Here is a 16,699-nt window from a genome sequence, read left to right as displayed (position 1 = left end):
TGATAGATGTTGGGAATATAGCTGTCAATATGATAGGCCTGGTCCGTCCTTTAGTAGTTGGGAAAGCCACTCACATAGAGTGAGGTAAAAAAAGTAGCCTAGGATAGAGCGCTGAGGAATTCAATATTTAGTCAGCAAAGAAGACTGAGAGCTAGTGAGAGAGAACACCAGCATGCCAGAGGACACATAACCACAAATATGAAAAAAAGCAAGAAAGGACAGCATGAAGGAAGCAAAGGGAAGGTATATCCAGAAAGTGTGGTCAGTTATGTCACTGTTGCTGCAGGATCAAGCAAGATAAAGACTGACAAAACATCCATTGGATTTAACTCTGAGTGCTATTGTGAACTTAAGCAGTTTCTAGGGTGGAGAGGGGGGTATCTTTATTAGACTGTAAACTCTTAGATGGGAACAAAGTTCCCTGTTCAATTAGTGCTGAGCGACTATTATTTCATGATGATAATAAAATAGTGCTCAGCTTCGTAAGGGTCAAAACCAAAAATGTTTTCCTGTTTTATACCACTCCCCTTCATATCCATTCATGCAGCTGTTGAAAAAGTAATTGCCTAAGTGGAGAATAATTTAATACTTACTCAAACCTTAGCTGTTTTAGATAATCAAAAATGATTTCATCCATCCATTCATTTAGCAAACATCTATGGAGCAACCACCAATACCCAGGACTCATAAACATTGTGTTCGAGATGTAAGTAGGAAAGGAATGGAAGGAAGCCTAAAAAGATGTATTTCACCCAAGTACATCCCAATGAGTTAACGCTGCAGTCTCTATTTTTAGTTTTCCATGACTGTTCAAAAGGATATATGGTTAAGCTCTGTGACCCGAAGACAGAATTTTAGAAGGTGCTTCCTTTTTGGTTAAGTAAAAAGCAGAATTTCAGTAGAGATCTTTATCCTTATTGGGGGTTCTCCTATAATTTATTGTTTGGTATTTATTTACACTTTGGTATCTATGTTTGAGTCATTTTCTTTTTCTTTTTTACGTTTTAGAAAGATTTTATTTATTTGAGAGCACAAGGGGGGGGGAGTGGAGCAGAGGGGAAGGGACAAGCAGACACCCCATTGACCAATGGAGCAGGGAGCCTGGCGAAGGAATGGAGAGTTTGCTCCATCCCAGAGCCTTGGGATTGTGACCTGAGCTGAAGACTAGCTTAACTGACTGAGCCACCCAGGTGCCCCAAGTCATTTTCTTTTTAGATTTGAATGCTCATTTTAGGAAAGAAAGAGCAGAAATTACTTCATTTTGAAATAGAATAAAATTACATTAAGTATGGGCAGTGCTAATTACTGATTGCCATTTATCATGGGTTAGGGCCAATGTTTATTTTTCTTTATTGTGTGAATTAGCATTAAATCCTCACTTGGTGCATAAATAAATGCCCAAGTAAACCACTTTTTTTTTGTTTTGTTTTGTTTTGTTTTAAATATTTTATTTATTCATTCATGAGAGACAGAGAGAGAGAGAGAGAGAGGCAGAGACACAGGCAGAGGGAGAAGCAGGCTCCATGCAGGGAGCCCGACTCAGGACTCCATCCCAGGTCTCCAGGATCACACCCTGGGTTGAAGGCAGTGCTAAACTGCTGAGCCACCCGGGCTGCCCCCAAGTAAACCACTTTCAAGCACACCTGAATTACTTAAGAATTCCTACCAATAAAATCTTGACAAATTAATTATAAATAATTTTTAAAATCTATTTTTTTAAACAAGCCTTTGTAAGGATTTTATGAGAGAATTTTTTTTTTTTTTTTACCTAATTGATGTACTTGAAAATGTAGAAGTTTGGTAGATTAGGGAAATCTTCAGGAATAAGATTAACCTTGAGTGATCCTGACAGACTCTGGAATGCAAATGATGAGTACAGCACTTTGGTAGAAGTGAGGCTTTCTTTAGGAAAGCAGAGGAAGAGAAAAAAGGAATATAAAATAAGTTCATAGTAGGAATAAGAAGTCCATTAGTTCTTTTTAAAAAAGTGTTTCACAGGTTGATTCACAATTTTTCCTCTTAAATTGTTTTGATTTTTCCTTAGAAATAACTAGAAACAAAGACCACTAACGCTGCAAATTGGTAGTCTCTGGTATTACTTTAATTCTAATTGGCAAAGAAAGGAAATAGAGAATTAAGACAGTTTTAAATGATGCTTAGCATTTTTAGTTCCAAGTTCAATCAGCATAGTCATCAACTGACATTTACTCTGAACCCCTTGGGTGAATGGCATTGAACCAAATCCCACAAGTAATAATATCTTCTGCTTACGTGAGCAAACTGGTAGTTGAACTATTGCTCTCAGAAGCTATGGATAATAAGGGTTGATGTTGATATGTTGTGAGATTCTAGCCTTGGAGTCATGAGGTTAAGATAGGAAACCTATACACCAAAAACATTTTTTTTTTTAAAATAGAAACTGTATTTACTTTTTGTGTTATTAAAGAAGTCACTGTCCTATGCAATGAAACACTAAATGTCAAATTATTTTTTAGTATTTCACCAAATACTATTTTAGCTTAAAAGAGTTGAATTTTATTTGATTGATCATTGTATGAATAATGCAAAGTAAACTTTCATTTTGACAAGTAAAATAAGGTGGTGAGTTGATTCAGAGCATATCGAGTAGAATCTTAAGTGAATTGTGCCTTCATTGAAAACTCAAATACAAAGAAATCTTGGTGGATAAAATGTCAGAAATTTGTGACTGAAACCTATTTTCACCTGATCTTCACGGTTAATATCACATTTAATATTAAGATATTTTTCATTCTATAATATTAAAAATGTTTCTTTTAAGGATGGTCAGATTTTAAATATTTATCTTTTCCTGGTCCTCTCTCCTTTCTAATCCCTCCCCACGCCAATCTCTTTTTGCTCGGGTAGGATTCCTATTGCTGGCTACCCAGTCATTACCCTTCTAATACCATTTAAGGTAGCTCTGCTGGGTTTATTTATTTTAGTCCTTCAATCCAGTTTCTCTTTTAACCTGGCTTTCTAAACCAAGTTGACAAACCAGTTTAATTTTTCTCCTTTTTCATTTCAACAATTCGTGATTCAGATTGGTAGGAAAATATAATGTAATCCGGGCACAAGCTCTTCCCCTTGGAATCACTACTTGCGAGGCTTCCTCCTTTCCTTGGCTGAACGTGCTTAAGTCAGGCAGAGTACCTAGTGAAGGACTTCAGCCCCCACAGTTCCCTGTGTGCGCATGCCCTCTTTTCTTACAGTTGTCAAAGTGCTTTTGCCCGAGCGGTCACATAATCAACCTGAAAGAAGAAAATAAATATTGTACAATTTTTAATTTTATCGATCCTTAAAAACTGGACACTCAAAGGTAACTGCTACTATGAATTTATTACTTGAGATTGGGTGATTGCATGTAAAGGAAGATCTATTGTGTGTGTGGTTGGGGGGAGGGGAAGGAGGTATCTATTTCTCGGACTTTGCTGTAAATAAGAAAAAAGAAAAAGAGAAACACAGCCAAACAAACTATACAAGCAGTTACCGAGAGACATTGCATATTAACTTTGAAAATGTTATCTTAATCTAATGCTTTCCTTTTGTTTAAAAGGGTCTTATTTATTAAATGTGGGTCTTGACCTTGACAGAATGAATTTATGCAGAAAGTGAAATTTATATCTTTAAAGAATGTGGAGAAGAAAAATGGGTGTTCCTGTTATGATAAAAATTTTTAATTCAATAAATAGATTAATTATAGCCTTCATAAAAGATTGAGTCCAGCTTACTTTTTAGCTTTTTTTTTTTTTTGCTGTAGTATAGCATTAATTTTTCTATCAAGAGGATGTAGTTTAAACTGAAGGCATTAACAAAAAGCATCGATACAAGTATTGGAAAAACTGAGTGATATTAAAATTATTATCAAATGCATATTTCAGCCATGATGATACGGCTATTGTAAAAATAATTCTAGCCTACTGAAAGCAACTCAGATCCCAGATTCTAATGGTTTACTGCAGCACTGCTTAAACCGAGTATGAAAATGTCTTTTTCTATGATCATTTCCTTTGGCAGTGATAGAACTTTGTGCTGTTGTGAATCCAAGCTTTACTTGTCTCTTTGTGTCAGATTTTACAATACTGATCAATGTCATGGTTTTAGAAAAGGGAACTGAGGAACAAAGTCAATCTTATGTGGGTTGTATTGGTAGTAGCTGGCAATTTGTGAGGTATACTGGACTGGGTTTTGGTGGGGGAGAAAAGGGGAGGAAAGAGTAGAGTGAGGTGGCTATGAAGCATTTCCTTGAGCCCACTATTTTGTGTATGAAACTTTAAAATTGAAGATAACCGTTTTAAAGATAATCTTTAATAAAATGGCACTACTTTAATCTCATTGATCTGACATACTTTGCTTAATAGTTAAGAATGATGGCATTTCCATTTTTCAATACATTTATTTTATAACAGTTATCATGAAGATGTCCAAAGACAGCTTCTGTGTGATTCTGAATGTCCTTTCACAAATGATCTGGGAAAGATGCTTCTCCAAGTATCTGAGTTAATTAAGTAACTTCATTAAATATATTAATAACTTTGTTGCAATTATACTGAATCATCATCTAAAAATAATTATGTGTTTGGTCATATGCTCCTTTAACATCTCAAAATATTTGTTTTTAGGGTTTCAGCATTGTAATATTCATGTACTTAAAACAATTAACATGTTCTAAAGGACAAGATAGCTCAGTGATAACTATGTGTATGGAAATCTCCTGATTTTGAGTGATTACTATTTTCATCCTTGAATGAGAAAATAGGCTGTATGGCAGAGGTGAATATAGCCCTTCTATGAGAGATGGAAAATACCATACACTCCTTTTATGGCTAAACGAAGCAGTGATGGCAATGCACTATAATTACAATGTATGAAAATTTGGGACTTTGTACTATGCTATTTTTAACACGTTTGCTAGCATATGGTAATTCAGGGTCTTCATAATCTTTCATTGCTAATACCAGTGATAAGAGAATGGATTCTAAATTTGCCAAAGTCTTGTGACCAAGGCAGCATCAGGAGGATTCAAAAATGAAAATCTGGCAACCCCAGAAGTATCTTGACTTTCTACTTTAATCTCAGGGGGATTTTTTTAAAGCTCCGCCCCCACCCCATCTCACAGGCAGTCTGTCTCTGTCTTTCGCTCTCTCTGACCTCAAATCCAACCAGAACATTTCTCCACCCTGCAGAGAAATTCTCAGGCTCCCGTTGAGACCCGAACCACTGAGAAGTCAAGAAATTTCTTGTGTGGCAGAACTGGAGGCAAGAAGATTGGAGAATAAGCAGAAAAATCCTAATCCTTAGACTGTAACAAGAAGCAAGCGCTTACAAACGTTTCAGTAGATTTTTACCTCTTTAAAAACGGTGGTTTGTTGTTGTTGTTGCTGTTGTTGTTGTTTTAATGTCTCCTAACAAAATGGAGTAGCTGCAGCTACTGGGAGGCCAGAGAATGATTGTGCAGCTGAGTCCTCCTCCTAACAAATGCCAAGGATTTCCTCCCTCGTGGTTCGCTGCTGTTAAATGAAACAATTATCAACGCAAGAAGGCAGTTTGCTAATCAAGAGGGATAAGACTGCTGTTTCTTTAAAGTGCCGAGCAGGGAAGGGGGAAGAAAGGGTCGTGTGCGGTGTCTTTTTAACCTTGCTGAAGGACGCAGCAGTATTTATTGACGTATGCAAATAACTGGGGGAGGGTGGTGCTTGGGAAAAAACAGGAACCAGAATCAGTTTCTTATTGCAGGGTGAACGCTCTGAGTTCCGGTGAAGGGAAAAGAGACGTGGCGAAATTGCTGTCTTTCTATTTTATAAGCACATCTCTCACTAATACTGAAAAGGAACCAAGACATCAGAAAGGGTGAAGATGCTCTCACAGTATTTTTAGAGACCTTGCACGAGCCCCCCCCCCGCCCCCCATCCCCAGCCCGACCTGTTCTTCTAAATGGGAGATTATGGATTTGCATTGCAATTGGCTAGTAGCGGTGGCACTGGATTTTCGCAAGTAAAACACCCGCCCGCTTTAGCGAGGGGCATTAACGATCACATTGACAATAACGCATCTCTTTTTTCCCCGTTTCAGCTGCGCAAACCATGCAGGATGATTTACTGATGGACAAAAGCAAAACCCAGCCCCAGCCCCAGCAGCAGCGGCAGCAGCAGCAGCCCCAGCCCGAACCCAGCGCAGCCGAAGCCCCGTCCACGCCCCTCTCCTCAGAGACCCCCAAGCCGGAGGACAGCAGCGCAGTGCCGGCCCTCAGCCCCGCCGCGGCCCCGCCGGCCCCCAACGGCCCTGACAAGATGCAGATGGAATCGCCGCTCCTGCCGGGCTTGAGTTTCCACCAGCCCCCTCAGCAGCCGCCGCCGCCGCAGGAGCCCACGGCGCCGGGCGCGTCGCTGTCGCCGTCCTTCGGCAGCACCTGGTCCACGGGCACCACGAACGCTGTGGAGGACAGCTTCTTCCAGGGGATCACCCCAGTCAACGGGACCATGCTCTTCCAGAACTTCCCGCACCACGTCAACCCAGTCTTCGGAGGCACCTTCTCTCCGCAGATCGGCCTGGCGCAGACCCAGCACCACCAGCAGCCGCCGCCGCCGGCGCCGCAGCCCGCGCAGCCCGCGCAGCCCCCGCAGGGGCAGCCCCCGCAGCAGCGCCGCTCGCCGGCCAGCCCCAGCCAGGCGCCCTACGCTCAAAGGAGTGCAGCCGCGGCGTATGGCCACCAGCCCATCATGACCAGCAAGCCGTCCTCGTCCTCGGCTGCAGTAGCCGCTGCGGCCGCCGCCGCCGCTTCATCCGCCTCGTCCAGCTGGAACACGCACCAGAGTGTGAACGCCGCCTGGAGCGCGCCGTCCAACCCGTGGGGCGGCCTGCCGGCTGGCCGGGACCCTCGCCGGGCTGTCGGCGTGGGTGTGGGCGTGGGAGTCGGGGTGCCCTCGCCGCTCAACCCCATCTCGCCGCTCAAAAAGCCCTTCTCCAGCAATGTGATCGCGCCGCCCAAGTTTCCTCGGGCAGCCCCGCTCACCTCCAAGTCCTGGATGGAGGATAACGCTTTCCGGACGGATAATGGTAACAATCTGTTACCATTTCAGGTAATGCTCCAGTGCACCTGCACACACCTCCGTTTCTACTCCTCTCCCCTTACCCCCTCTTCCCTGCCATTTAGTCGTGATTTTTGTTCTTTAAAAAAAGGCAGCGATGTCCAGCTCCCTTGTCCCATTCCCAAGACTCCGTTTCGCCGGTGCTGTTCCAGTACCGGGGACAAGGGTGAGGGAACACTGTGACTGTGACTGAGGAATCATATTTAAGCATCCTGATAAGATAGGCCTTTTTCTTTTGGCATATTTTTTTCCTTCACCGTGTGTGTGCCTTTTATTTTGACCTTCTTTGACAAGGTGCAGTGTATGGCAAGGTACTGGCTTGGTCCCAGAATGAGTAGGCTGAGATTCCTGTCATTTTAAGTAGCTACACATTTCAAGTTATGCAATCCTGGGTCCTGAGTGCCTCCTGAAAGCTATCCACTCCCAAACTACCCTGGGCCTACTCTTAAAGAGGTTAACAGCCCTTGAGTGGTGCTATTTCAGACAGTTGCATATGCTCAATTAAACTAATGTGAGCACATGTGTTTATGTCTCGCTAAGGTGCTGGCATCATTAATAGCAATCAGCATATTGTCCCTGCCGGGAAGATTATGAGTGTGAGATTCCAATAAACTCATGAACTCCTTTAGGGACCAAGTTGGAAGAGTGGAAATTCTAGGGTAACCCTTCCTATGTTACCCAGAAGAAGGACTAGACATTGTTTTTTTCTAGAGCAAAGAGACAATAGGACGCGACCTTCAGAGCCATATTGCAATGGAGTCTATTTGCTAGCTAGCACTGAAATATTTAAAGCTGCAGTGTCCTTCAGATGGGTTATTTAAGAAGACAATACAGATCAATTACACCATTTGAAACTGGGCAAAGTGAAAGTCTTGCAACTTTAATGAAAAATGAGCCTTGTGTCTTGGTGTTAAATACCAGTGAAAAACCCAGGAAGTGCCCCAGACAAAAAGGTTGAATGGAGTGTCCTTAATTCTGTTCTTGTTTTCTGATCCAGGCCACGGCCACATCAGTTGGCAATGTCCTGAACATCTTAAGGTGGAAAGGGGTGGTGAGGGACTCCTGGGTGGTTGAGCATCTGCCTTTGGCCCAGGACGTGATCCTGGAGTCCTGGCATCGAGTCCCACATTGGGCTTCCTACATGGAGCCTGCTTCTCCCTCTCTGTCTGCCTCTGTGTCTTTCATGAATAAGTAAAATCTTTTAAAAAAGGGGGGTATGGAAAAAAAGGGGGGTATGATGAGGGTGAGTGTTCACTGGGGGCTTTTGTTCTAGGCAAACATTTATTCTTCACTTAACAAATTGATTTGGCTATAACCTAGGCTCAGTTAAAAAAGAAAAGAATAAAGGAAGGAGAGAAGAGGGCTTTGAATAAGACCCAGTTGGGGTCGTCAAGGAAATGAAACAAATTGAGCATTGCTGAAACATGGCAGAACCGAAATTTGACAGAAGTAGTTTAGAGCATCAGGTGCAATTGGAATCTTCATTTTGTTGTTCTTACATTTTAAGATGTGATGTTTGAGATGACTCCCATCCATGAAGAAGGTGATAGGGTTATTGAGAAGCACATGATTCCCTAGGCTACCGCAAGGATTTTTAACCTTGACAGTTCAAGGGAGCCCGTGAAACTTGTAAATTGTGTGTAATGAGAGTTTTTCATGAGAGAGGATCTTAACAAATTTTCGCAGGCATCCTTTAGGAATGGAAGAATTTAATATTAAAGTGTATTTCTTTCCATTCTAAAGTTTGTTTTGATAAAATGAAGAGAAGCTGCAAGATGGGATTAGTTTGGTAGAGAAAAGGAGGAATCTGCTTTCTGGAATTTCTCTCTGTGCTTATTTTTGTGGTGAGGGGATAGAACCGTGAGGCTGCATTTGGTAGGAAAACCATTCTTTTCAAACAGTTCTTTTTATACTAATGCTCCCTATCCAAGTTCAGTCTTAGAAGATAACCTAAAATCTGAGAGGAAGTTTTAGGGGTGAGAGCTTATAGTGTAGACATTAGTTATGTTTTTCTAGGCCCTGAATCTGAATACGACTAGCTTTTGATTAATTGTCTCTGGAAGGGAGGGCTGGGGAGAGATTATAAAATTTCCCCCAAACTGATATCGACAAGTAGTATGTGGTTTGCCAGTGGTTTCTTAGCAAACCATTTACCAGCAATGCTCATGGAAGCTGGACAGACTGATTTGAAGTCAGCTTATTTTCATCCCTGATGGTGCTATTGAGTAGGTAAAGATGGCCAAAAGACTTGAGATTTTATTAAAAATTGAGCTGTATATACTTGGTCTCAGGAAAAATTACCTGGACTTTATGTCTCACTTCTTTGTCTTACTAAAATGGAACTTTGGGGTTTTGAAACAATCTTAGAACCAGATTAGAACACACAACCTGGTTGTGTTTTAGTTTTGGGTTGGAATATTATGACTTTGTGGTTATTTTTTTTTTAAGATTTTATTTATTCATGAAAGACCCAGAGAGAGAGGCAGAAAAATAGGCAGAGGGAGAAGCAGGCTCCCCATGAGAAGCCTGTTGTGGGACTTGATCCCAGGACCCCGGGATCATGACCTGAGCCAAATGCAGATTGCTCAGTCACTGAGCCACCCAGGTGCCCCAAGAGTTTGTGTTAAATATATCACATATGTTTAAAAAGCAAAAACTAAACACTTTGAGTCTTGTGCATAGAATTTTACATGTTTGTGCATTTATTTAAATCATTTTTCTATGAAAGGGGGAAAATATCTTAAGTAGTCCGAGAGATTCATTTTACAGACTCTGAGCTAAAAGGGGCTTGCAACAGTAATCTACTCTAATATGCCTTAATATATATTTTTATTTATTTTAAAGATTTAATTTATTTATTCATGAGGGACAGAGGCAGAGACAGAAGGAGGCTCCCTGTGGGGACCCTGGGATCATGCCCTGAGCCAAAGGCAGACTCAACCACTGAGCCACCCAGGCATCCCTCTTAATATGTATTTTTAAAATCCATATCCTGTCAGTGATGCTTCACTTTCTTTTGCCAACCAACACAATAGATTTTTTTTTTTTGGAGCTTTACTTCTATAGTTTATATTGTAAAAGCAATGACTGTATTTGAATGTGGTTTTCCAAACTATACATTTCCTTACCCCCTTCCCTCAATTCTAACAAAGTTGATTGGTTTCCCTGAGTTGGGGTTCCTGCTTCCTTCAGGCTTACTTGTATCGAAACACTACTTTATAGATATCTGTAAATAAGGAAACCAAGGTCCTAAGAAGTAGGATGACATAGTTCCAGTCCTAGAGGTTTGGCTAATTTTGTTGATGTGTATCCTTAACCTCTCTGTAGCACTAGTGGTGTCAGGTAAAATTCATTTTAAGTCAGGTTCTCTTTGGGCTCCATTCAAAGGGACTTAGTTTTGGAATTATCTAGTGAGGTTTTCTGTCTGGCTGATGCCTCTTGGTGATGTACCTCCTGGTGATGTACCTCCTGCTAATGGGCTTAGGAACAATGAGACACTCCACTGGGGGAATTATAAATATGCATCCTTTTATATTTATATAAGCAGAGAAGCCTAGGTATATAAAAGGACCAAAGCAGAGATGTTTTCTATATGTAGTGGATTTGGATTTAAATAGCATTTTTGTCCAGAGGAGTTTAGAAGGGACTTTTAAGAATACCTGTTCCACCACTCTGTGTTCATTTGCCGAAGGAGAAAATTGAAATCCCAATATGCGAAATTCCTTGCCCAAGTTTGAGTAGGTATTTTCTGTCAGAAGCAGGCTTTGGAGGCAGATTGTCTAGGTTCAGATCTTAACTCTGCCAGCTACTTGCTTTATAATCTTGAGCAAATTATGTCTACATGTTGACCTTCATCTATAAGATGGGAATAATAATTCCTTGCTTCATATGAGTTCAGGTGAGAAACTGCATATTAACACAGTGCTTGGCCCATAGTAGAGTACCACATAAATGTTGGGCTATGATTATCATTGTTGTAATAGTGACCAGAGGTTCTGGATGATTTTATAGTAGGTATTACTGATTTTTTCATACAGTTCAGTCTGAATAAGTGTTAAACTTCTATATAATGTCTTTTGGTCTTTTTTTTCTGTCTTAAGGTACCCTTTGGTTACTGTAACAAAAGGTGATTTGCCATTAACTTATGGGCCAGGCCTTGTGCTAAATACTTTAGGTATAGTTCCTCATTGAAACTCCTTTGAGGTTCAGATCTATTATAACCCTCGTTATGCTGACAGAGAAATTGAGTGTTAATATATTTACTTTATCTGCTCATGATCACACAGCCAGTAATTGACAGAGTTGGGATTTGAACCCAGGTAGTCTGTGTCCAGAGCCAATCTCCACTATAATACCTTGAGTATAATAACTCTAGAACATCAGTTAACAGTGTTGTGTAGAAGCAGGAGACTGGGATGAATCTGTACTTGACCTTATGATATACCCTGGAAATACTGCTTTTAAAAAATTTGTATTGATGGAAATGGAGGAAGAAAAATATAGTGCCCATACATTTCCTACCACTTATTTGCAACAGTAGTCAATATATCCCCCTATTTACTTATTTACTTAATTTATGTATTTTTGAATATTGTATTTTTGAAAAAAATTCAAATTAGGTTTGCTTTCTTTCTGCATCTCTGACTTTATCTCTCCTCTTCCCTTACTCCAAATTGAAAGTAATTATACAGATTTTATATTTTCTGGCATGTCTAATTAATTGTAATTTAGTGTTAATTTTGCTAGTGGGTTATTTATAATAGAGGAACAAATTCCTTACTTGAATTAATGGGAATATAGACGATGATGATGATGATTATTATTATTTTGAAGAGAGAGAGAGTGTGGGGAAAGGAGGAAGAAGGAAGGAAAGAGGGGGAGAGAGAATCTTTAAGCAGGGCTTTATGTTCATCCCAGAGCCCAACTTGGGGAGATCTCAGGACCTAGAGATCATGACCTGAGTTAAAGTCAAGAGTTGGATATTTAACCCACTGAGCCACCCAGGCACCCTGGGAATATAGATTATTTTATTATTTTATTTTATTTTATTTTATTTATTTATTTTATAGATTATTTTAAAAAGTCAATACATCTATTCATAATACATTTTGAGGAAACAGTGATATCTTCAACCAGTCTATGCTTTTTTTTTTTTTTTTTTGTAAACCATCTTTTTAGGAAGGTAGTATAAATTGTCTAGTTTATGCTTACTTTTGACTAAGGATAGTATGACCTAGATTTAAAACTAGAGACTCTTCTATAGTTGGTTTCTTAACTACTGCTCTAATGCAAAACCACTTAAGGTCCACCCAACCCCACAAACTGTTTCAGAGCCTATTATGGCATGGTTACTGTGAATGCCAACAAAGAGCCACATTATCTATATTCTATTTAAAAGACTGGTTGGTTAGGAAATATTAGAAGATTTTCTAGGCTACTGAAAACATGAATATAATAATATAAACTGAATGCTTCAAAGTTGCATGTTGAAAAGTAGTTAGCTTTAAACTTTTCATGACCTTGCAGTGAGTTGATACAAAAGTACACCCTCAGAAATGTAATGTTTTTAGATATTTTATAAAACACAATTTTCTACTTAAATAACTTTCTCCGTTGGTTGGTTTAGTTTGCTGTTTTTCAAGGGCTACACAAGGGTAATGCCTGTCCATTTGGATCTTGTCATTGTGCAGGTGAGTTTTGTAGTGTTTTGATTCATAAGTATCAGAAGATTATGGCTTTGTTTTCTACAATATGAAGAGTTTGATTAAGTCATATGGACTTTACTAAGGAGAGAGATGGAAAGGAGCATAATTGAGTAGTGGACAGTCCATGAAGCTTGGAATGAGAAAGATAATGGTCAAAGGCACAGCTCTGTCAGTGGTGATTGGGTCACGTAATTTATCAAAAGATTCTTTTTCCCAGTCTGCAAAAATAAGAGAGAGTACCCATCTTCTGGGTTTGCTTTTGAAAGAATGTGTACAAAGTGTTCAGAAAATTAGATCTTGTTACGGCTCTTAGATGCCTGCCTAACTACCTCAGATTATAGTCAGTAGGAGTTTGATAGAGGAAATATTGTTGATAATCAGTAGTCCAGAGTTAAACACTGGTTGATGGCATCTGAAAATGAAGAGGGGCTGGAAAGAAGAATCCATCAGGAATGGAAGAGCAATGAAAGGCTCTTTGTGTATTATGGTGACTGCCTGACCTAGAAAGGCGATAACTACCTGCTTTTTGTAACTACCTGCTTCTGCTTCTGGTTGACTTACCAGTGCAAGTATAAGCGTTTTCCTTGCCCTGTGAACATAACATTTTAATTGGTGAAGGGCTGCTTAAACTTATAATTTCCCGACTGCTACCAGTGTTGATATTGGTAGTTCTGGAGCTACAAGGGCTCTAATTTGAAGCTCCTTATCCTTACTTTCTAGAAGACCATGCCTGGCTCTCTATAGGGGCCAGTGTGGTTGTCAGAGATAGAATTCAGTATAGAGACCCCAGTTTGGATCTTGAGAGTTGCAGGATATACCACCACTTTAAGGGGGCTTTCCTGGAGAGATTGCTATGCTTACAGTAGTATCCAGCTTAACAAGGAATTTTCCGCAGCTGGTCCTTATTCCTTGTAAATGGCTTGTATGGGGTTCTTTTATGTTTTGGTTCTATTACATTCAGTTTTCATTTCCTTTAGTGTTCTTTACAGATGCTGGGCTTGTAAATTTTTTAATATGAAACCATTCTAATATTTGCGTTTTGACTTAACTTGAAATAGAAAGGTACTACTAAATGAAAATAATACCATAAATTAGTATCTTGGAACCAAGCCTACTTTTCTTTCCCCAGAAGCTTTATTATATAATTCTCAGAAATAATAAATATGTGATATGAACCCTTGTTGGCATACTTCAGAGGAGAGCATCAGAAATAAGCACCAAAGAGCCTTTATATCATTTGATATGATTGTAGAATTAATACACATGAAGGGAAGGAAACAACATGCACTAATTTTGTGTTGTACAGCCAAATATCTTCATTTCTTAAGCATTTAGACTTATTTCAAAGTCAGGATCAAGTACAAAGGGGGAAAGAACTCTCTTTAGTAACTGAGTGCAACTAATTAAATGGTCAGTGCTACAACTGCAGCAGTGTCTAGAGGTTCAAAAGCACCTGACACTTAGTAGGTGCTCATTAAATGACTGTATAAACATTTAAACACACAGTGCTATAGTTTTGTGTTTTTTTTTTAATTTTTATTTATTTATGATAGTCACAGAGAGAGAGAGAGGCAGAGACAGGCAGAGGGAGAAGCAGGCTCCATGCACTGGGAGCCCGACGTGGGATTCGATCCCGGGTCTCCAGGATTGCGCCCTGGGCCAAAGGCAGGCGCTAAACCGCTGTGCCACCCAGGGATCCCAATTTTGTGTTTTGTTTTTTTTTACAATATAGTATACTTTAACATTTTTGAGACAGATTTGCCATTGTACCATTTCTCTACAAGATGTCCATAGAATGTGGAAACGTGAATATATGTTATGTCATAAAGGACATCTTCAATTTGAAAAAATAGAAAATATTATCTGTGTTCCCAAACTTAGGGGACATCTGAATTTCCAGGCTATGACTCTTTTTACAGGTTTGGCATGCCAAAAAGCAAGCAGAGTTCTTATTTTGACGTAAAAGGTTTTGGCAGCCAGTAGATGTGAACACTAGTTTGAATCTTACGAGTTAAATTTTTCTTTACCTACTCACTGTTAATTCATTCTTGTGGAGTTCATTTATCCTGTCATGGTAATCTGCTTTGTTCCTGATGTCTCAAATCAAGTTATTAATACTAGGACTGACCAGAATTAGGGTCCAAATAATTCTGAAAATAGCACCTAGAAATATCTAGAACAGAATTCTTTGGTCTAAGAGGTTGACGAGTAGGTTATAGTAGGCCCATTCAACCAGCCAGTCATTTGAGGAATGTGAGATTGGAAAGCAGAGAGGTAAAGGACAAAAGACGTTCTATCCTAAATATATGATAAGGTGAGGGGATTGATTAGGGATTGGAATACTTCAGAGGAAACATTTTCGTGATCTGACAACTTACCCCCCCTACTCAGAGTCCAGGAGACCTGATTCTTAGGTTTCAGATACACAGCAATTAAAAAGGACAAGAAGTAAATGTGCCCAGCACCTCTCTTTTGCAATCTGCTGTGGAAAATTTCCTTTCCTCTTTTGGCCTAGAAATATAACTGAGATTCACAGGGGATTAAAAATAGTGAAGATTGGTAATGTTTATGAGATTGTGAGGAAAGGCTGAGAGACAATTTTTGGAAATGAACCTGTTTTTTATATGTTTGCATTTGATTTTGTGGGTAGACCATTCAACTCTTTGCCATGTTGTTGTTTAATGCAATTGTAATTGATAGTAGAATCCTAACTTCAGATAGTTAAGGATAGCATATGCAGTATTTTTATTAACTACAAATCTATTATGGAATTCTCTGCAGTATTTTTATTAACTACAAATCTATTATGGAATTCTCTGATCAAAGTGATGAGATTTACATTGTTGAGTTTCTTTTGGCATCTTCACTCACAGTCATAATCCATGTACTCCAGTTTGGGGTATTATATTTATTTTTGATGTCCTTCTCCAAATAGATACAGGTAAAAAAAAAATACAGGGAACCCTGAATGTCTGGCCTCACCCTTTCACATGAATTATCTTATTTAATCCTTACATGTTTTTGTAAATTAGGGATTATCATCCCACTTGAGACTCAGAGATTACCTGACTAGTGGGTGCACTAGAGCAGGAATGGAAACTTAGGTCTTTTCTCCATGTCCAGTTATTCCATTCTACTATCCCTGCTTGCCTCTTGTCATGCACCATCTTTCAATATGCCTTTGATGTCACACTCTTTCCCCAGGTCTTCTTGATTCCCCTCATCCCACATTGTTTTTATAACACTTGTCACTCTGAAATGAGCTGCTTTATTTTGTTTTGTTTCTCCACATTAGAATGTAGCCTCCACAAGGGCAAGGACCTTTTCAGTGCAGTATCTGCAGGGGTTGTGACAGCCTGGGATGTTTTAGGCATATGGCAAATATTTGTTGACTGTGTTAATGACTTACATTTAAAAATGATTGATTAATCATTTATTGGTCATTTGCATGTAGCTAGCAATGTAAAAGCACATTCATTTTATAGATATTTAACTGGCCTCTACTAGAGGTCAAGAAGTAGGGAATAAAGCTGAACCAAATCCTGTCAGACAGTTCCTTGATAAACATGAGTTAAAATATAGGTGATAATGTTTATAGCAGTATGTAATATATACAACAAAGACAGTGTGTACTTGAATCAGAGGAGGGAATGATTAAATTTGTGTGTGTGTTTTTGTGGGTTGAGAAGTCTCCAGGAAAGTCTTCACAGTTTAAAATATTTTCAGTTTTTCTGATTTTGAAAGTAATACATGTTTACCATTTAAAACTGGAAGAAAGGGCAGTCTGGGTGGCTCAGCAGTTTAGCGCCACTTTCAGCCCAGGGCCTGATCCTGGAGACCCGGGATTGAGTCCCATGTCAGGCTCCCTGCATGGAACCTGCTTCTCCC

General features: G+C 39.6%; 1 protein-coding gene across 7 annotated transcripts in view; it reads left to right on the top strand.

Annotated features, from left to right (window-relative positions):
* Window positions 1-16,699, top strand: part of CPEB3 (cytoplasmic polyadenylation element binding protein 3) — a 199,305-nt gene that overhangs the window by 32,263 nt on the left and 150,343 nt on the right. For 5 of the 7 annotated variants that reach the window (XM_055334401.1, XM_055334397.1, XM_055334398.1 and 2 more), the window contains one exon: window positions 6,091-7,097. In XM_055334401.1, the coding sequence (XP_055190376.1) occupies window positions 6,102-7,097 (996 nt within the window). In that variant the 5' untranslated portion in view covers window positions 6,091-6,101. Of the gene's footprint in view, window positions 1-3,206; window positions 3,338-5,764; window positions 5,869-6,090; window positions 7,098-16,699 lie in introns of those variants that run through there. The other 2 variants (XM_055334403.1, XM_055334402.1) reach the window with 2 other exon arrangements.

The sequence above is a fragment of the Nyctereutes procyonoides genome, unplaced genomic scaffold (genome assembly GCF_905146905.1).
Source record: "Nyctereutes procyonoides isolate TBG_1078 unplaced genomic scaffold, NYPRO_anot_genome, whole genome shotgun sequence".
In the NCBI taxonomy this organism is placed as follows: Eukaryota; Metazoa; Chordata; class Mammalia; order Carnivora; family Canidae; genus Nyctereutes; species Nyctereutes procyonoides.
Note: the sequence above shows the minus strand (reverse complement) of the source record. Positions and strands in the feature narration are given on the sequence as shown.